General features: G+C 48.0%; 8 protein-coding genes across 8 annotated transcripts; 4 read left to right on the plus strand and 4 right to left on the minus strand.

Annotated features, from left to right (window-relative positions):
• Window positions 1-1542: 1542 nt before the first annotated feature.
• On the plus strand, window positions 1543-3278 carry N7479_007607 (sugar porter family MFS transporter; the record flags this gene model as incomplete). The annotated part of the gene is made up of 4 exons (XM_057255301.1): window positions 1543-1717; window positions 1775-1977; window positions 2028-2108; window positions 2166-3278. The coding sequence occupies 4 exons, from the start codon at window positions 1543-1545 to the stop codon at window positions 3276-3278; spliced, it is 1572 nt and encodes a 523-aa protein (XP_057109163.1).
• Window positions 3279-3550: 272 nt separating this feature from the next.
• Window positions 3551-4742, plus strand: N7479_007608 (uncharacterized protein; the record flags this gene model as incomplete). The annotated part of the gene is made up of 4 exons (XM_057255302.1): window positions 3551-3655; window positions 3725-4003; window positions 4083-4501; window positions 4565-4742. 4 exons carry the CDS (start codon window positions 3551-3553, stop codon window positions 4740-4742), a joined length of 981 nt encoding a protein of 326 aa, XP_057109164.1.
• A 232-nt stretch (window positions 4743-4974) lies between these two features.
• N7479_007609 (aminoglycoside phosphotransferase family protein) lies at window positions 4975-5577 on the plus strand (the record flags this gene model as incomplete). Its single annotated transcript, XM_057255303.1, has 1 exon — window positions 4975-5577. The coding sequence occupies one exon, from the start codon at window positions 4975-4977 to the stop codon at window positions 5575-5577; it is 603 nt and encodes a 200-aa protein (XP_057109165.1).
• A 319-nt stretch (window positions 5578-5896) lies between these two features.
• Window positions 5897-9724, minus strand: N7479_007610 (non-ribosomal peptide synthetase; the record flags this gene model as incomplete). The annotated part of the gene is made up of 1 exon (XM_057255304.1): window positions 5897-9724. The coding sequence occupies one exon, from the start codon at window positions 9722-9724 to the stop codon at window positions 5897-5899; it is 3828 nt and encodes a 1275-aa protein (XP_057109166.1).
• Window positions 9725-10905: 1181 nt separating this feature from the next.
• On the minus strand, window positions 10906-12090 carry N7479_007611 (uncharacterized protein; the record flags this gene model as incomplete). The annotated part of the gene is made up of 1 exon (XM_057255305.1): window positions 10906-12090. The coding sequence occupies one exon, from the start codon at window positions 12088-12090 to the stop codon at window positions 10906-10908; it is 1185 nt and encodes a 394-aa protein (XP_057109167.1).
• A 499-nt stretch (window positions 12091-12589) lies between these two features.
• N7479_007612 (uncharacterized protein) lies at window positions 12590-14254 on the plus strand (the record flags this gene model as incomplete). The annotated part of the gene is made up of 1 exon (XM_057255306.1): window positions 12590-14254. The coding sequence occupies one exon, from the start codon at window positions 12590-12592 to the stop codon at window positions 14252-14254; it is 1665 nt and encodes a 554-aa protein (XP_057109168.1).
• Window positions 14255-15089: 835 nt separating this feature from the next.
• N7479_007613 (sigma-70 region 2 family protein) lies at window positions 15090-17064 on the minus strand (the record flags this gene model as incomplete). The annotated part of the gene is made up of 2 exons (XM_057255307.1): window positions 15090-16243; window positions 16302-17064. The coding sequence occupies 2 exons, from the start codon at window positions 17062-17064 to the stop codon at window positions 15090-15092; spliced, it is 1917 nt and encodes a 638-aa protein (XP_057109169.1).
• Window positions 17065-18644: 1580 nt separating this feature from the next.
• Window positions 18645-19100, minus strand: N7479_007614 (uncharacterized protein; the record flags this gene model as incomplete). The annotated part of the gene is made up of 1 exon (XM_057255308.1): window positions 18645-19100. The coding sequence occupies one exon, from the start codon at window positions 19098-19100 to the stop codon at window positions 18645-18647; it is 456 nt and encodes a 151-aa protein (XP_057109170.1).
• Between the last annotated feature and the right edge of the window lie 3157 nt (window positions 19101-22257).

The raw sequence follows: 22257 nt of genomic DNA on the forward strand, positions 1-22257 counted from the left end.
AAAGTGCACGGATTCATATAAAGAGAAATGGTGGCCTTGGCGGGCGATCCGAGGTGAATATCACTATCTCACCCAATATCATAGATCGGCCTATTCTTTTTGATTTGCAAGATAAGCAGAGTCAAAGATAAAAGAACCTGGTGAATAAATGTGCAAAATCTGACACGATTGAAAGTCCCACTTTGAAAAAGTCGCTAGAATTTGAAGTGTACTAGTTGGGTCTGAGAGGGGGTAATCTCGAGGTGAGATGGAAGATAATAATCGACGATGATGAAATGATTATTCCCGAAAGCGGTGTGTTGGAATATATCTTCAAAACATCTTCAAAATGACCCAAGGTACAAGAATCAAAGGAACGAGCATGGAATATCCTTTATATTTCAAAAGATGAAATCTGAAATCCAAGGAAGTTCACCCAACGAGTTTAGTCACGGGTCAGCCATGACTGCATAGGTGGATATCGGGGCTTTACTATGCGCAACACCGATACATAAACTCCCGTGCGAATAATTTTTTCTTTTCATTTTCCAGAATTTTCTCCTCTGACTGAGGCATTTTTGGTGTATGACCAATCAGAATCAGAATATTTAACCGTTCTCTCGTTAAGGCTTTTAACCCGGTCTCCACTGCCTGATTTGTCTAGACTCGGCCTTTGGTGATATGCCGACTATCACTCTATATTACTTCCATCCTTTTGAAATTGAACTGACTCGGAATCTTATATTGTATATCTTATAGCTATGTCTTATGGGTTCTCCTTGCTGTGTTCACCTACTCCCTTACTAGCCTTGCGATATTAGCCACTTGAATCAATATACCTCGGTACCTAGGTAAATAGTGCTTATAATCTCCGAAAGGGTGATCACTAAGCTAATAACCAAAATCATCTTCCTCCGATTCCTAATATTATGATCTCGGATCAATATAGTACCCCGTTGCTATCCTTGTTTTGCAATATGAATATTGCAATACGAGTACGAAGTACAAAATACGAAAGTACATATAGTACGGAACATCAAACACCGTCCGTCCTGGACCCTTTCAAGGCTGAATGCCCCTGCGCTGTCATCATGAAGGGATCAGCCATGCAGAGGGGTCTTCGAAACAAGGCAGCATACGTCAAAATGCTTTGACAGCCCTGTGACGCGAGACACGGGGAATGCAAACATTGAAATGAACTATCACCCTATACACGATAATCCATTGTGAGACATCGCTTCCATATTTAGGGTCCACGATAAGCCTCATCCACAGCCCTTTATGTCATTTCATTTGTAGTCAACATTCGAAATTGACTACTTCCTAATAGCTCGGGACTAGAATCCCTATGGCCATTTAAGCCGTGAACCGAACCTGACGATCCCTCGCATCCCGCATGGCATTCCATCCCCAATTAGCCCCCCTGTGGCACGTCCCGCTTTCCCCAAGGTGGATCGGCATGTATAGCAACATCAACGCGACTTTCTCTAATTCGACCTTATAGGGATTGCCTCGTCCTCCAATGTCAAGTTTCAAAGGCTATGGAGCCACGCAACACACACTATGACTTTCTATCTCGTCACCTTCTGCTGCGCCTTTGCCGCGCTGGGATCATTCCTGCTCGGCTATGATTCAGGCATGATCTCTTCTAGCATCGAGCAGGAAGCTTTTCTGCGCCAATTCGGATCTCCAACTCTGTCTGAGGCCGCCACTGGCGTCATTATTTCCTCGTATACCGGTGAGACCCTATCGTCGTCAGATATTGCCGCGATTCGGACCTAATCGTGGTGACCAGGAGGCGCAATTGTGGGCGCTGTCCTCGCCCCATATGTTTCAGATTACTATGGCCGCCAGATGGTCCTCTTCATTGGGGGCTTTCTCACCGTTCTGGGTGCTGGTCTCCAGGGAGGTGCGGTTAATATCGCGATGCTTATCGCTGGTCGATGTATCGCCGGTCTGGCAATCGGGAAGATGTCCGCCACTATTCCCGTTTATTGCGTAGGTCAAGACACGGTCCAGTTGCTAAGCTTTATCTAACATGGGACCAGAGCGAGGTTGCCCCGCCACAGATTCGGGGGATGCTAGCTAGTATGCAACAATGGATGATTGGATTGGGGTTCGTGGTTGCTGTGAGTGTAATCGCGGTGAGGGATTTTATTACTACGATCTAACTGACAGGTTTCAAGCAATGGGTGGGATATGGGTGTTCTCTTCGAGGTGGGGCCTTTGCCTGGCGTTTCCCACTCTCCTTTTCAGTCGCCCCAGCGATAATTCTTACTTGTGGCGCCCCATTCCTTCCCGAATCGCCAAGATGGCTTATCGGAAAGGGCAGAGAAGACGAAGGCCGCTCGGTCCTTACCCGACTCCATCTCAACCAAAGCGCAACCAATCACCAACTACTTGAACATGAGCTCTCCCAAATTCAAGATAGCCTAGCATCCGCAAAGCAATCCGCCATACGATCCTGGCGCCAACTTCTCTTCTCCTCACGCTGGCGATCCAGGACCCTGCTAGCCTGTGGCTTGCAAGTATTCACCCAGTGCTCAGGCACAAACGTAATCCTTAACTACGGCCCGCCGCTCTTCAAAACGCTAGGCCTTACACCATCAACATCTCTCATGATAATCGGGCTCTGGGCCGCGTTAGCGCTGTTCTGGAACACAGTCTTCATGCTTTTCGTCGACAAAGTCGGGCGCCGCAAACTGCTTATCCCGTCACTGCTCGGCATGGGAGCAACCCTGTGTATTGAAGCCACGCTCGCGCGGTACATTGATTTCAGCGATCCCAACGCCAACCCTTATGCTCTGCGAGCTGCCATCGCCATGTTCTTTGTCTTCTCGTTTTTCTTCACGGCTGTTGGCATGATCTCCTGGATCTACCAGTGTGAGATCTTCCCAACGCCCATTCGAGCACGCGGCTCGTCCATGGCGACCGCAACGAACTGGAGTGTTAGCCTTATATTTTTGCAGTGCTCGCCTATCGCACTGACGAACCTCGGGTCCAAGTATTTCTATTGCTTTGCCGCGTTCAATTGGGCAGCGATGGTTGTTGTTTGGGCGTTTTATCCTGAGACTGTTGCTCGTTCTCTTGAGGGAGTCGAGGAGGTGTTCACACAGTCTGCCGATGAGCAGTCGGTGCGCTCTTTTGTTGTCGAGAGCACTCCAGTGGCTATTGCACCACGCTCGCAGATTCGGCGCAAGGGTCTACATCCGCTGTCGATGCATCCTACTGAGGATAGTGTCAGTATCGAGAGTAGTCACATTGGGACTAGGATTGAGCTCGAAACCAAGAAGGTCTAAATTGTACAATATAGAATTTATGAAGTGACGAAATGAAGTGAAAGAAGCATCCACGAAGAAACATCTCGTATCTCTAATGTGATTGCCTATTGAAACACAAACATCCACAGGTTCCACCCGAAATTGAGCCCCCCGGTGCCACCCGATGCCTTTTTTGGGTGTACCAAGACCCACATCCAAAATAGGCAACTAGAACCACCAGCCTCATTAGCACCTCGAAAGTATTTAAATAGCAAGAAAGTCTTCCAATGAAAACAAAACGAACTACAATAATGGCGCAGTCAACCATCACCCTAGCCTCCGGCAAAGAAATGCCCCTCGTAGGCTTCGGCCTATGGAAAGTCCCCAAAGAGACAGCCGCGGATACAGTATACAGCGTCAGCACATCTAGCATCCCTTACAATCAACTCGGACCAAATACATGCTAGCATACTAATATCCCATAGGCAATCAAAGCCGGATATAGACTATTTGACGGCGCATATGACTACCAAAACGAAAAAGAAGCCGGCGAAGGCATCCAGCGCGCCATCGCCGACGGCCTCGTAACCCGCGCCGAGATCTTCATCACAACTAAGTTATGGAACAACTACCACCGCCGTGAGCACGCCATCAAAATGGCCAAAAAACAAAATGACTCCTGGGGTCTGGGATACATCGACTTGTTCCTAATGCACTTCCCCTGCGCGCTGAAGTACATCGACCCGGCAGTGAGGGAGTACCCTGTAAGCCTAAGCTCCTCATGATCACCTCTAATTGGAAATATTAGAAATGCCTCAGCCCCACTAACCAATAATATACCAGACATGGTGGATGGATGAAGCAGGCACCGTCAGTCCAGATAATGTCCCGATCCGCGAAACCTGGGAAGCAATGGAAACCCTCGTGGACAGCGGGATCGCGCACAGCATTGGCGTGAGCAATTTCCAAGCGCAAAGTCTGTACGATATCAAGACGTACGCGCGTCATCCGATTTCCGCCTTGCAAATCGAGCATCACCCCTACCTAGTCCAGTCTGAACTTATCCAGATGGCGCAGGAGAATGGAATTGCCGTGACGGCGTACTCGAGTTTCGGACCTCAGTCTTTTGTTGAGCTGCCGCCAGCGTTTTCAAAGAGGGCGTTGGGAATTCCATTGCTTTTCGAGGCGGAGCCTGTAAGGGTCGCTGCGGAGAGGTATGGTGTTTCGTCTGCGAGGGTTTTGTTGAGGTGGGCTACGCAAAGGTGGGTTTGAGATTTCTGTTTGAGTGTGTTTGTTGGTTTGATGCTGATTATTGATATATTTAGGGGTATTGCTGTTATCCCCAAGTCGAATAATTGCGCTCGTCTGGCTGAGAACTTGGATGTGCTGGGCTTTGATATGACGGATGCGGAGATTGAGGCGATTTCGGCTTTGGATAGGGGTCTGCGGTTTAACGATCCTGGATTCTACTTGCCTAACTACCCTCTTCGTATTTTTGCTTGAATGGGATAAAAATATGTATAGTATGTGAGAGAGAATAGAATGGAGCTTCATGGAGCATCAAATATACACCGTATCTAGGTAGTACTGAGGCGCCAATGCGGGGCAGCTGCAGGTGCACGCACTACACTACAACTCGAGAATGCCGCCGAAGACAAAAACAATGAGCAACCTCCGTATGTAGCCATAATCTCAAGTCTGCAGATACTACCCTATCATAAAAACCCAGTGCACAATGCCTCCAGTTTCCGACGAAACATCATCACAAGAAACCAAAGCCACAGCTGAACCAGACTGGACAGCAACAACCGCCGAGCGAGCCTACTACCACCAAGACAAAACATTCATAAAGCGCTCCTTACGCAATAGCGAATACATGCGCACGCAGAAAGGCACAATCCACATCCCACGACTGGGCAAAGAACGACTCCAAAACGAGGCCGCTTGTCTGCGATTTATACATAAAAACACCGATATCCCCGTACCGAAGCTGTACGGCTCGTTTGAGGTCGACGGATCCTATTTTCTGATCACGGAGTATGTCGAGGGGGTGAGTATGTCTGATCTCGATGAGACAGAGAAGGGGGTTGTGAAGGCAGAAATATTCAGACATTTGGAGACTATGAGAGGGGTTCGATCTGGCAGGATTGGAGGCCCTGGAGGGTTGAAATTGGTTATCCCGCCGTGGCGGGCATTGCATGCTTCCGAGAAGGACAGGGAGAGGAGTATGGTTTCTGTCATAACGATTTGTTCGCAACATAATGTGATTGTTGATCCTGGGACGTTGAAGATAGCTGCTATTATTGACTGGGAATACGGAGGATTCTGGCCTGAGTAATTTGAAGGCGCTTTCTATGAACGGCCGGGGCCATCGGCTGCTTTGGATGCGGAAGTTGATGATGTGCCCCGGCTGTTACGGTTTCTTACGGACCAGGCTGTTGAATGAGAGCATATGGGTTTGGGTTGCATGGGCAAAGCGCGTGTGGAAATCAGTATTCAGTACTCTATAAAATATACAATATATCCATTCTACCTCTATGTGGTCGTCCAATTTTGTGTGAATCAAATCAAAAGCCCTAAATCACAACTAGCAACAGATACTTGATAGCAAATTATACAAAACTCCAATAAAAAATGCGGGAAATGGCCGATATCGCTCAAATAGGCTCATCGCGAGGCTCAACAAGGATCTCATTGACAGAGACATGCTCAGGCTGGGTTAGAGCGTAAACAATGGAGTTGGCAACGTCTGAAGGATCGAGGATCTTTGCTCCGGATGGCTCTCCGAATTTCTTGATGGCTTCAGCATCCGTTGACATGCCCAGCAGGTCTGTGGAAGTATTGCCGGGCTGGATACTCGTCACGCGCAAGCCAGTGCCTGCGGTTTCGAGGCGGAGGGCTTGGAGGGTGGCCTCGACGAAGAATTTGCTGGCTGAGTACACCCCGAGACCAGGGAAGACCTTACGTCCGGCGTCGGAGGAGATGGCGACGACATGGCCGCGGCCACGCGAGAGCATGCCAGGAACGGTTGAAGAAAGAGAATACAAGATACCCTTGCAGTTGACGTCGACTGTGCGCTCCCACTCGTCCATTTGTGTGTTTGCCATCATGGTGAAGTACATGACACCAGCGCATGCAACTAAGATGTCGACTGGACCGAGCTCCTCACTTGCTGCTTGGACAAGAGCTTCTACCTGAGACTTGCTTGTGACGTCGGTTGATCGAATGATACACTTCACGCCGTGAGCTTCGACCTTGCGCTTGGTGGCCTCAAGAGCATCCAGGCGTCGAGCGCCAAGTGCTACAGCACAGCCCTGCTTGGCTAGGGCGGCTGCTACCGCCGCACCAATGCCCGAAGAAGCACCAGTCACCACGGCGACTTGGCCGCTGAGTGGCCCCTTCACAACCGCAGTAGGTCGGTTGAGGGCACTCTGACGACATGGGGCCCGGGGTAGCCATCCTCGGGCAAACCAATGCCGAGTGTAGGTCTCCAGCAACAGGCTGTCCACCTTGGGACGCTCGATGACGGCCCGGAAAGGCCTGGTCAAAGCGTTATCAAGAACCACGATGTCTCGGAGGAACTCCACAGTCGGCATGCCACTGCGAAGAATGTCGACGGTAAAAGAACCATCACCACCCTTGCTTGAGCCTCTCTTCTCAAACCACATGGCCACCCAGTCATCCCATGGGACAGGTTGTGTCTCATAACCAAGCCCCTTGAGGTCCTCAAAGACTGATCGGATATCGACTGGTGTAGGATCTCCAAGATGGAACACTGTTTGATCCGCCTGAGTTTGAGTGGCAAGATGGACAATGGAATTGCTGACAAAGTTCACAGGAGTCATCTCAGCACGCCATCCTTCCACGTCTGGGGCGTATCCAAGCTGGATGGATTCCACAATCAATGCAGTGAGTAAATCCCAAGCATTAGCGGAACCAGTGACACTATGACCACTGATGGTACCACACCGGTGGATCTTGACTGGCAATCCGCGCTCACCAGCCTTGAGAACGAGCTGCTCTGCAACCCACTTTGTTTGACCATAACCGTCAAGTAGCTTTTTGGGGACATCCTCTACGTCTAGCATGGTAGTTTCGGGCCAGCCATTTACACCAGATGGTGGCAATACACCATTGGTAGAGACATACTGTACGGTCGCACCACCCTTGGCGGCCAGACGAAGAATCTCTCTGGTTCCACCCACGTTTGCTCCCCGAAGCGCAGCGTAAGGGTAAACAAGGTTGACGGTGGCTGCAGCATGCACAATTACTTGGACACGAGCCGCGACGTTCTCAAATTCTTCCTCACCTAGACCTAGTCGAGGCCGAGAAAGGTTTCCTGGTAGGATCTCGAGACGCTCCAGAATCGAATCGCGCCAGAGTCCCATGTCTAGGAGGTTCCTGCGGATTCGAGCCACACCTGCGGCTTGATCGTCCCGCTCAGGGTCGTTGAAACGCACAAGACAGATGATTTTAGCCGTGGTGTTCTCAATCAAATCATTGAGCAGGAACGCGCCTAGGAAACCAGTCACACCAGTCAGCAGCACCGTGTCGGCCGAGGTGATTGAAGTGATCGCGGTATTTGTGGGCTGGATGTCCTCGTCCAGTGTGGCATCGGACAGTAAGACTGCCGGAAGATTCGCTTGTACTTCTTCAGTGTGACCATCTCTAACAGCACGCACGGTGTCCAAGTGACCAGAAAGCGTGGTGTTCTCCGCGAGACGAGGAATAGGAATACGGAAGCCGAAACGTCTGGAAAGCTTGGATGAAAGATCTGCCAGGGACAAAGAATGTCCACCCAGATCGAAGAAATTATCTTCGGCCTTGATCAGGCTCTTCGAAACTTTCAGAACCGCCTCCCAGATTGTCGCAATATCATTGAGACCAATCGGGTCCTTCCCTGCGCTTTGCTCACTGCCATTGGGGCTGGAGCTACGAGGCGAAGGGAGATTTTTCATATCAACTTTGCCGGAGACCTCGTTGGTAGGCAACTGATCCAATGCAACCCAGAGAGCTGGGATCATATATTGTGCAAGACGGTTTTCGAGGGCCCGGCGCGCGCTGGGGCTGTGGCCCGACTCGTTGATCACGACCGAGGGGCGATCGGAGGAGGCCTCCTTGTCGGCGACTACATATGCGACTAGTTGTCGCTCGAGTCCATCACCGTATGCAGTGACAACGCACTGACTGACAGCCAAGTACTGGCAAATCTCACTCTCAACCTTTGCCGGCACAACGGAATATCCACGCAGCTTAATCATTGCGCCGACGCGGCCAGTGATTTCGAGGTACCCAGAAGGCAGTTTGCGGGCCAGATCGCCGGTCCTGTACATACGAGCACCGGGTGTGGAATCAAAGGTGTCCGGAGCGAAAGCTTTGGCGGTGGTCTCGGGAAGGTTAATGTATTCCCGCGCCAACAGTGGACCGCCGATAAAGAGTTCTCCTGATGTCCCTACCTCTACCTCCTGTCCATCCTCGTTGAGGACATAGGTGTGTCTGGGAACAATCGATGGGCCGACTGGACAGTAAATAGAGTCTGAGTCAACCATATCACGGATATCTCCGCAGGCAATTTCATGAGTTTCACATGCGCTATAGCAGTTGAGCAGGCGGGTATTGGGAAGAATTTTGATGGCCTTGCGAGCAAGATCGGTAGTCACAACCTCACCGTTGAGCCAGATGATGCGCAAATCAGGCACACGAGTACCGAACCGAGGGTAGCGTGAAAGAACAGTGGCTAGGAGAGTGGGTGTCATGAGTGTTTCAGTGACCTTCTTAGCCGAGAGCAGGTCAACTAGAGCTGCCGGGTCATAGCTCGTCTCGTCGGGCACGATAACCACTGTAGCACCGCGCAGTAGCGGCCGTAGCATCTCCCAGATGAAGAAGACATTGCAGGCCACCCGATCCCCTGGTTGTACATCCTGCACTGCAAATCTGAGATCGTATGAAAGTACCGGAGCGCGGTGTGGATTGGCGATTCCCTTCGGCTTGCCTGTTGTTCCTGACGAATAGGACACAAACGCCAAGCGATCCAAATCGTCATCTGCTGGCAATGGGGAAGGTTCCTTGGCGTGTCCATTAACCTCAGCAACGGGCGCATCCAAGGCAATTAGCGGGACGGGCGCTTTGATCTTGTCGATCTCAGACTTGTGGGTGATAATAACGGCAGGATTAGCGTCCTCGATGACATCCGCCAAGAGGTCCGCGGGGTAAGCCAATTCAAGAACAAGGAAGGCACCACCTGCACGCAGTGCTGCCAGACAGGCAATCACGTAATGTGCGCTCCGAGGCAGGAGTACACCCACGAGGGTGTCACGGCTCACTCCATATGTCCGTAGACGACTGGCAAGAGCCTCCACTTCTTGATCCAGCTGGGTATATGTATATGTCGTGGTCTCATCTTCAAGGGCGATGGCATCTGGGGTTGTCTGGACCTGTCGCTTAAACAGTGTGGGCAAATCTTTAGTGATATCGAGAATAGCCATTGTTTCGGTAAAGAGGGCAATAGAATCACGCGATAAAAGCTAAACGCTGGCAAAGTTCACTAAATAGAGAGTGAGAGAAAAAGACGGTGATTGTAGAGATGTTGTCATTGGAATCTGCACAATCGATGTAGAGGGGAGGGTAAACAAGCTTGGGAAGAAAATTTGTTGAGATTCTAAGAGCTTCGAGCTACCAATGGAACGATTAACCTTTCCTACACCGTGGGGTTCTCCGGAAATCGGGGTTCTGTTCTTATCGTAGTCTCCGGATTCTTTCTATTGGCCATTTATGAGATCTTAGGTATTTCTTGCTACATATTCCGAAGGCTGAAATACGATAATATGTTTTATTTATCTATACCTTGAAAGCTACCTCATTACCTCCAAGGCTGTTACTATCTACAAACCTCAACAAATAAACTAATCACATGTAATTCGACTTGGCCCCCACTTAAAAGATTTGCATGTGAAAGGGCCCTTTCCCAACACTTTGGGTTCCCCTGGGCGTCATACTAGTTTTGACTTGGCACATTTCCAAGTTAAAATTAGTCTATGTTCTGTAAACATGTGAACTGACTTTCAAATTCAGGTACCAAATGCACAGACCACCTTTAATCGAGATCCCGGGCTGTTCCAAGGTTCTTTGTACTTTGCCCAGGTGGTACTTCCTTGGGTGTTAACCTCAGTCTAATGCGCAGTACACAGCCATTATAATATGCTGCAAACCCGACAAAATATATCAGAGGCCTTGTCTCCAGGCGCAAAGAACCTTGGGACGGCTGCCGTTGCCTAACGCATACTTGTGGATAATCTCCAACCAACAGAACTGTTGAAAACAATCCTCCAGAACAGCTATTTAGATTTGCAAAAGCTCGCATTGTCGCCAAAAACATATAGTATGACATATATGCCCACGTGCGCACATGCCCATCCAGGATAGTGCCCAGGCAAGTGGCACGGATCTTTATTCTTCCAAGCTTCCCCTCTTAACGGAACTTCCCGAGATCTCACATCCATGGATAGAACCAAATCCTACGATACTTCGTACAATGTACATATACATAATCTTCTTTTTTTGCCTTCCATAGACATATCAGCCAAAACGAACAGGTTCTAACATTAAAACAGTATAAATATTAAATGAACTCTGATGCTATATCATCTATACAGGAATCCACACCGAACTAGTCAAATTTACTCGTCACACGTCCACAGTTTCCATTGGAAAGTTGCATACCGTTCTGCGCCCTGGTCTGCAGGTAAGCGATGCCATAGTTATTAACAACTGAGCACGTGTTTCCGGCAAAGAGATAGCAGTATTTGACGGTGGGCGAGGACGCCCAGTAGTAGGAAAAGACACAAGTGGGACTTGCCATGCAGCTGGCACAACACTCATATGCAGATTGGGTGTTACCAACCGTCATCTTTTGACCGGCAACGTGGGTGAGCTCAACCGCATTGATGTATGTGCCGGCTGCCGCGCCGAAATCCGAAGAGAGAGGACTTCCAGCGAGGTTGTTTGTGGCGCAGGCTGCGTAGAAGGATGTGGTAGTTGTGCCAGCTAGAACAGTGCTAGTGGAGGTGACGGTGCTTGTTTCACCAACGGCAAATGTTGTCTCGGTGATGGTTGAGGTAGTGCTGAAGCTCAGTGTGGTGGAGACATCCGAGGGAAGAATCACTGAGCTGCTGGTGATGGTGTTGGTGACGGTCACTGTGGTGGTAGGAGTTGCAGCGGTGGAAGTGGTGGGTTCTCCGGTGACAGTGGAGACAGTTGTTGTCTTGATGATGATCTTCTCATGGCACACGACCGCTTGAGGATACTTGTAATCATCTACCCAAGGAGCGCAACCGTCATCTTCTTCGAATGCGCGCTTGAAAGTAACAGCAGGAGGTAGAGTGTCTACAATCGGAGTGAAGCCTGCAGAGGTGGCAATGGTGGATGTGCTGGTGGAGGTAGTCGAGAGGACTTCAGCCACGGTTGTGGTGATAGGAGCAGGAGTCAAAGTCAATGTTGCAGTGTCAAACTCAGTTGAGGTTGTTGAGAAAGTATCAGTAATTGCATCAGCTGTGGAGGTGATGATAGTGGTTTCATAGCCCGTCACTATCTCGGTCGACACAGCAGGGGTGACTGTGACGGTTTCCAGAATTGTTGTGAGGACAACGACGGGGGTATGCTCATGGATAGTACGGGTAATAGTTGTAGTAGGTACCGACTTCACCGAGCTAAGTCCTAGCTCCGTTCGGCAAGTTGGTATGGGCACATGAACTTGGCTACTGGCTGGTGGAGAGCTGGCTGCAGGGGTGCTGGCTGAAACTTGGCCGAGCAGAAGGCCTGCGGCGAGTGCAAAGCGACGGATGGACATGTTCATATTTCACAAGATATTATTTTAATGATCCGGAGAATTAAGTTCAGTTGGAGTATCCTCGCACTAAATACTTCCCCTTTTCGTGTTGGGTGGGAGCCTCCGCCGGCTATTTTCACCACGGGTTCGTACATGGATGTACAAATCTAAGAAAAGCCACAAACAAGCGAGCCGGAGGCGCTAATGGCGTCGATAGTTTAACTCAAGTGCAGATGAAAATCCAGGAACCGGAGTATTTAGCCCGTTAGCTTAATTTCTGGCTTTTGTTGTTATCGGCGTCCCCGTGTTGCCAGCCAGTATGGAAACCCTAAGCGACGATGTATATACAGTGAGCATTTCCTCTCAATCGCTTCATTTTAGACTTTGTACTCTTACACTCTTTTTTTTTTCCCATACCCAGTCCAACTATCAATCATTCATTTTTGATTGTTGGGTCATTCATTCTTTTTCGCTGCTTTCTAAACATCTTCCTGTTAATCGTTCAATCCTTTCGGTTACGGTAAAGATGGGTTCTTTTCTTGTTCGAGGATGGATTTTGGCCGCATTACTTGTGCAAACGGGTCTCGCCACCACAATTCTTGCGGAGCCAACTGTGACTGTCACTCCTTCTGCTGTGGCGACACACCATAAGCAGCATCATCATCACCATCAACACCACCATTGGTCTCATGTCCCTAGGCCTATGCCCAGTCGCAAGCCTTGCCCTGCTCGTTCTTCATCGGTAGTTCTCGCTTCCAGCGCGATCCCTACTTCGACTCCTCTTCTGAGTCGAGTTCCTACCCCGTCGGTTATTCGGACCCCTTCGGCCCCTCATTCTTCAACTCCTCTTATCAAGCCATCTGTTGTTGTGTCTGCAACAGATTCTCTTTCAACTGGACCTTCACAATTGACAACCACTGGACTCGGGTCATCTTCTTCGCAGATTATCTTGACTTCTGCCTCTGGCAGTAGCACTACGGTTGTCGCTTCGATCCCTACATCCACCCCATCTGGAGCCCTTCAATCGAGTGTGGTCTCTGGCTCCTCTACATTGGATTTGGCCACTTCAACAGTCTTTGTCACTGGCACAACTACCACATCCGGAGCGCTTCAGTCAAGCGCAGGCTCTGGGTCCTCTACATTGGATTTGACCACGTCGACTGTCTTTTCTACTCGCACAGCTACCATCACTGCATGCCCTACTACAGTCCCTAACTGCCCTGCCAGTTCAAAGACAACATTTGTGACTACAGAGACAATTCTGGTATCCACTACAATCTGCCCTGTTACTGAGACTGCCGGCCCTACCCAAACAGCATCTGCTTCGCTATCTGCCACTGGAGGTGCTGGTGATCATGGCCATGGAAACGGTGGCTCAGACCTCACAACATCCACTGTCTATAGCACTCGCACAGCCACTATCACCGCATGCCCATCTTCAGTGACCAATTGCCCCCTGAAGTCAAAGACCACATCCGTGACCACTGAGACCCTGATTGTCTCTGTAACAGTCTGTCCCGTGGCGGATGCTACTGGTACCAACGGTGCCGCTCCTACTAAAGCAATTGGAGGTGGTAACAATGGTGCTTCCCAGCTGACCACATCTACTATCTACGCTACCCGCACCGCCACCGTCTTTGCCTGCCCTGAATCTGTGACTGATTGCCCCCTGAAGTCAAAGACCTCGTACGCAACCACCCAAACATTCGCTGTCACAACTACTGTCTACCCTGTCTCCCCTGTCTACACATCTGTCCCAGCTGGATCTCAATCTGGTTCTGAGAGTGCAGGACCAGGCTCAAACGTAGGCACTGTCCACACCACGACCATCGTCGTTGAATCTTGCTCTGACGATGATACCTGTACCGGATACGTGAACACCATCGTGGTGACCCAGACTAATGCTGCTGAGCCCACTGCAGCTCCCTCGTTGTATACCCCCCACTGGGGCTCTGGAGCTGGATCTAGTGGTGCTATCTCTGCTTCCTCGACTCATTCGTGGTTCCTTAGCAGCCACCCTAGTGGAATGGCCACAGCGGCTGTTTCTACTGCAACAGGTGCAACAGGTGCAACAAGTGCAACAAGTGCAGTGGGTCCGGTGTACACCGGGGCTGCATCTGTGATTACTCAGTCGTCGATGATGCAGATTTTGGGTACTATGATGGTGATTCTGCTGGCGATTTATGTCTAGGGACTTGTTGAGATGTTTTAGATGTAATGTTTATTTTCTTTTGATATTTTGTCTTTACTTTAATATTTTATTATTATATTCTGATTGATTTTGGGTTGGGAGCTCGTTAAATTCATGACGTGATTTTAAGACACAGCCCTGGAGAGTTCGACCAAGAATGTAGAGCCGTAAGTCTAACGGGTAACTAGGTATTTGGTGCTAGCGTGAGGCATTTCAAATTGGGTTTGCGGCTCGGATGTAATGTATATTGCCTTCTGAAATTGGGAGTGCTCATCACCACCATGTTGTTTTCGTAAGTGGGACCAAGGGTCTTGAGCCGGCGATATTGGAGTTGTAGGCCGACGTCGCAGCTGGATACATCCACTCTGCCTGAAAGTGAGGTGTGGAGCTTACTTTGACTCGCAAGGCAACCATGAAGGGGCAGTTGTTACATCTTGTTTTGGAAGGTGAGAAGAATGGCTCCTATGCTGCCCACACATCGGCGAGTCATTATCCATCGACAAATGAGAAGTTGATGGGTGCGGGTAGTGCCGATGTTATTGGCGATACCATGAGGGACATAATGAGCGAATAATGCTACATGATCATGCGAAACACGACTTTATGGAGAACACATAGTCTTTATCTTATCTGTTTACGATTGTCCAAATTCATTAATAATTCACAATGTGTTATAGTTAAGTGATAGTGAGGGTATATACAAGGAACTCTCAAAGAGTGGTACAAAAGAAAAGGGTAAAAACATAAGAAACATAGTAAACATAAAAACATAAGAAGAACCCAAACAAATACAGGCCATATTGGTCCAGGCCAGTTTTATACATCACTTAGTCAATTAGCGCACAACATAGGTAGTTGGCCCATCGAGAATCTCCCGACGTAAACTGGCTTCCCAGAGAGCCGTGGAGGGCTCCTGCATCTGGAGTGTCAAACACGAGAATAAAAACTCATTAACACGGTACCACGATAAAGAGCTTAACCGATTTGCAATCTTCAGCATGCGACCAGCGAACCACGGGCGCGCATAGGGTGAGGTAGCAGTTGGAAAGTACTGAGAGAAGTCTGGAAGCTCCTCTATTGGTGCAGTGGAAGCAAAGCTGTCGGCACTGGTGGACCAGCCATCAGAAGTGCCGTCAGTACATTCAAGCACAGTTTTAAGCATGGCTTCAAGAGAGCCATTCATGCCGACTTCGCTGTCGACCATAGATTTCTCGAGTGTGTCGAGGAAGATTGCTGCGCGCGCCGGGGTGTTTCGGTAATCCCACATTGCGGCATTGAGTGTCATCAGTGCTGTTAAGCGGGCGACCATTTGTTTTCGGTCGGATAGCGTGGGGAATCGGGTGCCTGCAGGTGCTGAGAGTATTTGGTAAAGGATTGACGTTTCTTGAACTGCTGTGTGTCGGGTAATGTACGATGATTGGGGGTTCTCGCGTTGGTATAGGGCAAGTTGTTCACAGCGTCGGAGGAAATCGAGAAATTCTTCGCATTGGAATTTTGTCTCTTCTACCGGGATGGTTTCTGAGTGAGATGGAAGCATTGTTCGAGGTTCAGGGCTGGGCGAGACTTCAGAGAAGGCCGAGGACGCGGAATATAGCGGAGATGGTGTTGAGCGTATAATGGGAGTGTGTTGTGGTATGGATACCAAAGATTCCGATGAGGCCGCAGCATGTTGGTCGTATCCATAGAAGAAGTTAGGCCCACGGGTTTCATATCCCGGCAAGATATCATTTTGCCAGTTGATCATCATGCCGATGCGAGTTTTTGCAAATACAGCGGGTCCACCGCGCGCTTGTATCATCTCGCGTGCAGCTCGCATGTGCACCCAGCTTATTTCCTTGCGGCCAGGTCGGGGATCAGAGCCTTCCAGGGCTGCGGCACTCAGACAGGACATAATTGCAATGTCGGAGACGTCATGGAGATTGTCAGAGCGGTGCTCCTGGAGCATGGAAACAGCACGATCATTATTAAGGAGAGTGTTCTGAGATTCGGCTTTATGCGAAATGTTAGCTGCATATACGAGAAATGCTGTTATGGAATTCGGCAGTACCTTTCATTGTCTCAGGCACAAAAACTGATATATAACTGTTGTGAGCGATGGGCCGGTAGTGGGATCCATAAGAGGCCGTCGCCATATCGTTCACATAGGGGTCAAATATCCCCTGTCCATCTCGATCCAGCTCTATGGGAAGAGTGTTGAATGAGTCGGTTGGCGCATCGCTCATCATAGTACTCGGTGATTGCATGAATTGATATGGCATCGTGGGGATTGAGGGCCATGAGAAATTGTTAAAATATAGATCATGGCTCGGAGAACTCTGTGGATTTACATCGACAAAGCCATCCAGTGGAAGAGGAACATCATGAGATTGGGCAGAAGATGGTCGAAAAGGGGGAAATGAGGGCATATCATCGGATGCAATCAACGGAGAATCCGACGAGATGTGATCCGAAGCAAACATATTGCGGTTGACCTGGACAATAAGGTCTTCTTCGCGTGTAGCTTGCTTTCTCGTTGACCTTCTTGCTCGGGTTTGATTGTTATTGTTATCCCCATCTGATTTTGCTTTCCTCTCCGATCTTCGTGTTGCACCTCGAGTCTTCTTAGGTCTCCCACGCTTTGCTCGTGGTTGCTCCTCTTCACTTTCACTCTGGCGAGTGCCACTTTTCTTCTGGCGCATGTATTCTTGCATAACATGACGCTTCACTTGGGTCAAGTTGGTTCGACTATTGTTCGAAGAGTCGATAAATTGCCATCGCACGTTGGAGGTGCCCGGGGCATTGCTGGCGGTGTTGTCAGAAAAGGTCGACATCTTTCTGGTTGCCCATATAAGGACATGTAAGGACAGGAAGAATAGATATGTGTAATCGAATCACAGGGGGCGTTAGTCTCCTTGTGGGGCAAAGGAAGGACAGTATGGAGAAGTTTGATGGATATAATCGACGGAGCAAGTCCAAACTGAGTCGAACGTCCGTTCTTAAAAGGAAAAGAATACAGGAATAGAACGTCCAAGTAGCAATGGGGCACCCTCCTCAAACCATGATCTAACGTAAAAAGGAGTATAGTAACTTTGCGATGCAGATAACTATGCCTTCTCCACCCGCGCATCGTCTTTTGACGAACTAGTCTAGTCTGGAATAGCGGCCTTCCAGGATTCTGGTCGACACGTGTGGAGATCCACGGTGCAGCGAGTCAGGAGCCGAATAGGTGCGTATGAGTGATGCACCTCTTGGTAGCTTGGGGGCCAAATGCGCCGGTATAGACTGTATGAAATTGTGACCCGAACGTGGGCTTCAGGATTGATAGGATGATCCCCTAACTAAAGGGCCCGTGACAAGACCAACTTCTCATGTTGTCTCCTCCATATTGAGCTAGGCCTGATATACCAAGCCCATATTCTGGAGCAAGTACCTATACAGGCTCCACTATGTCGAGTCATTAATTCTGTGTGCCCGGATATCTACCCGGGTGTCTACCCGGTTTGTATGCCCTAAGTTGGCCGTAGGTTACATATTGAAAACGATCGTCATATAGTTCCCTTGCTTTAGGAATTGCCACAGGTGTTTCACATCTTTGGAATTTTTTGGTATGTGTATGTTGCACTCATGGAGGAAAGAACCACACGTGTCAGGACACTCCATAGGGCCTCGGGGCGAGCTCCATCTGTTAGGGTCTTGGCCTTCCAGTCCATACATCGCATGATTTTCCCATCTGGTTGTGATTTGTTAAAGAAAACCTGCAAGGGGCATGCATATCGGTGGATACAGAGAGTACAGTTTGACCACCATGTGCAAAGAATTAAATTGTTTTTGTGGGGGCTGAAAGGGAGATCTCTGCAGGGGGTCCGGGAAGTTTCACAATTTTCAACGGTGAAGCTATATTTACTATTATTATCTGGATTTGCTGATCATCTCGTCTATATTGTATTGTATGTCGCTTAATTGCGCTAGAGTTAACTGGTATTTAGCCCATTGCAATAATGTAAGAAATTAAAAGATCATACTCCAAAAATGGCTATCTATACGGTGAGAAATATACTCGATCTTCTATTAACCAATGATTCCAGTGGAGTAAACAACGTTGGAACTATGGAGTACTCCGTCAACTACTAGTAGTACCCTATTAAGACCAAGCTTGAAGTTCTGAACATCATTTACATCCTCCAAGTGATGAAAATTTAAACTATGAGACTATCCCCAACTCTCGCCCCCACGTTGCCCTTTTTTACGCTTGCCACATGCCTTCTTAGGCATTTTTCAGTCGATCACCGGTAAAAAATCCGCTATACTCCGAAATATCCGTCCAGAGGGGAAAAAAAAGAAATTATTCATTCTTTTGCTATATATCCGCCAATCCAAATTCATGAGAGGTAATCTACAGCATATTGCCGGGTTAGCGCGCTTGTCCCCACCCGTGAGGTACATCCTCTAGGCTGTTAGTGTGCTCCAAGGAGCGCGTGGTGGCTTCAAAAATACTGTACTGGTCAAGACAGGCCCTACTCATGCGAATTTGCTTGAGCCACCATTCCGTGAGAGTTTCAGCGTAAGACAAGACTTCACCGGTGTTTTCCCGGGGTGTACCTTTAACCGGTAATGACAGACAATGGAACCCTAAGCTATGCAGTGCACAATCACCAATGATGACATTCCCAATCTGGATCTTGCAAAGTACAAGATTCATAATCTCTTCATCACTTTGTCCATCACACGACATACTCTCGGGCAAATGCGCTGTGACCCAACAGATGTCCGGTAGGTCGTCATGGGGATCTGCAATACGGCCCCTGCCGTTCATGAACACACTTGCTTGGAGTCTAGAATCCGATGAATCTGATGAATCCGATTTCATTTTGCAACTTAGTTAAGAAGTCCGTTCTTTTTTTTTTCTTGAATTTTGTCTTTCCTTCGTATTCCCGGCTTCTTTTTGTTTTCGTCCTTATGGCTTATTTGGTGGTGTAACCTTAAATGTTCTCTGTGGATTATGTGAGGAACGTGAGGAAACAGAGGCCTTCTATACGTTGGAAAACCCGTTGAAAACCCCTAGAATGGTCAAAATGTTTACAATGGCTTTTTTCTGGTCTTTAATCTCCTATGTCCCTCAAAGACTTGCAATCTATGTATTACCTGATTTTCCCTTTATCGACAAAGATCTTGGTTGTTTCTTTATCTTACAATCAACAAAGACCCTCAGGGTGATATCCACAATTTCCCCCAAGTCTAACCTCTTTCGCTTTATTCATTTTATCTATGCAGGTGATTCACGTTTCATTACTCTGTATCCACAAGAACAGGGCATAGTACTATAATACTAGTGTGCCTTCATATGTGCCTACCTCGCTCATGAATTTCATCGTGCATCACTGTTAATAACGTCCCACAATATGATATCCACAGTGTCAATTGCAATTTTAATGTCTTAGAGAAAAGGAAAATTAACTAATGCACACAAGCAAATTGAATGGCGCGGGGCGTGGCTACCTTCCGGTCTTGAACTAGGTATCTAGCAAGATGTACCCCTGATGATCGTCAAGGATTACTGGAATTCTTATGTGACGCATTTTCATCTGACCATATGTTGCCTATCAAGCAAAGATGACCGAATCACTCTGAAAATCGGATAATCTAACCATTTCAAAGTAGAAAAGAGCAATTGAAACAAGGTTGCATTGTATGAGAACCGAGTCATATACTCCTTTCGATCATGATCGCCTCAGTGGATGCTATGGTGAGGAGTTGTGCAAGAACTAGCCGAACCACGGAGTAGAACGCGCAGATGGTAATAGCAAGCCATCATCTGCACGTCGGTTAGCTCAATTTTCCATCCCGCTCTATATATTGGTCAAAACAGCCGGTTGAATGATCTGTCCATGGGGGCCAAAACAACTGGTCGGGCAAACTAGCATGTGCCATTGATGTGCAAGCAGGGACAGGGAGGAAAGGGAAACTAGCCCCCACACAGGATAAATTGGAGAAGACTTTACTAGAAGTAGGTCAAAGCTCCAGATATTGAGAGTAAAGACTGGGGTAGGTTGGCTGAAAGGAAAAGATTCGGGGCCGAGTCTTTTTTTTTTTTTTTTAGTCAATTTTGAACCCGCTATCAGCGTATATGTACATTTAATTTGGCCTAGTTGAACAATTAGTTGAACAAGCTCGATTTAATATACCTTGTAACCTACCTACCTAAGTAAGAAAATGGGATTAATAGGAGCGATATATACTGTGGGTAGGCGGCTTTTTCCAACGGCCAGTTCGCCGCCTTCCCCCTTCCTTAGGGTTGGCATCTGTTAGCCGTCAATTGCTGTTTTGGATAATAGTTCCTTGGTATTTTAGTCATCTCTAGAGAATAGAGAGTGAGGCTTATAGTAGGAAAGTGAACCTCCAACATATCTAGAGCTAGGCATCTAGGGACTGGCTTGGCCTCGTTTCTAATTTAAGCTCTACCTATATACATACTCCATACCTACTTATCTAGGTACATGAATGAGTTTCGCAACTATTAGCTGCTTGGTCAGTTACAGTTTCTAGTCTCCTAGGTATCTACAGTCTGTAGCGGGTCCATTTAGGACGAGCGCTTTCTCGGCCGCCAATGGAACTATCTCAGACCCGCATCTCCTATTGAAAGAAGATCATTTTCTTCTTTAGTATCACCTTCCTAGATCAGCAAGCTCTTGTACCTCGCTTGGGATCCTCTTTCTCATATATCCTAGGATAAGTTTCGCTTCAGCTGTTCGCCCGATGTGGCTGGACACTCTAAATGACCATGCATGTCACCAGCTGATCATTCGGCTACTGTACCTGACATCCGGGAGACTTCTAGTTCTATTTTTACTTGAAACGTCTCACCACATAGTGGCCCATGGTTCTATCTCGCCACCAAAGGATCTTCGATTGCTGCTGATCCAAAATCCTAGCACTGGAAGAAACCCCGATCTGGGATGAACGGCCGGTCCATCGAAATGCCTCAACTATTGTGCAAGTCGACTGTGATGTTCTGTAATAAGGATGACACAGTTATCAGTTCTCAATGTTGCCATTGGACTTCTATATGTCACATAGATGTGTGTGTCATGCCTCGCTCGTCAAACTGCTTGTGGGGGTATACTATCTGAAACAGTGGGAAGTCGATCACTTATATGGAGTAACTTCCTTCTAGTCTTAGTAGATCTGTGTCGAAATCTATATCTAGAATGATATTGCATATTGAAGAGATCCCGGTGAAATGCCAGTCATATACTTGCCTGGTCCACGGAGAAAGAAATTGAGGCCTCAACATATTCCCCGTCGAGAAAGCTCGATTGTTTTCTTAAATTTGTTAGCTATCACCACACTGAATCATTGCGTTTAGCTAGGAACGCACCATTACATGTCCCCCACTTTACATAACTATGCGTAAGCATCTACATCAACCATGGTGAAAGTATGAAGTAGTATGTTGCCGTCCTAATCATACTTTAATTCATTGCAGGGCTTTTGTATGCAGCTAAACTTAATCATAAGTATTTCTTTAACTCTCTCGTTTACTATATCCCTTTAAAATCTAGCTGCCAGTTTCTAATTTAGCAAATGTGCAAAGTAGACAATACACTGTTAGACAAACACCATCGCGCACCATCGGTCACTCAAGCCTCTAGCAACATTATCCGTCATATCTGGATAGCTATCATTGTTCCTTCCCTGGACATGAATAAGGGCAATTAGAATTGGTTGGAAACTACCATTATAGGCGGTAGTGGTACTTCATGATGATATGAGCGAAAGCCATCAAGCGCGAGAGCTACCTACCTAGGCGAATGTATGACTATTTATTCACCTACAAGCTTTCTAGAGGAGGTAGAAAATAGAAGTGAGCCCCAAGGTATAGCAATGGCACATATTTAATAGACATGCGTAAAATATCATTAGTGAAGGAATATATATAATAACACAATGGAAGACCTGAGGAGTGGAGGGGTACATGATGGACATTATTTATATTCCAATGACCCTTGAAGTTGGGACTGAAAGGT

Source organism: Penicillium vulpinum (genome assembly GCF_028829585.1).
Source record: "Penicillium vulpinum strain IBT 29486 chromosome Unknown utg000003l_segment0_segment0, whole genome shotgun sequence".
Lineage (NCBI taxonomy): Eukaryota > Fungi > Ascomycota > Eurotiomycetes > Eurotiales > Aspergillaceae > Penicillium > Penicillium vulpinum.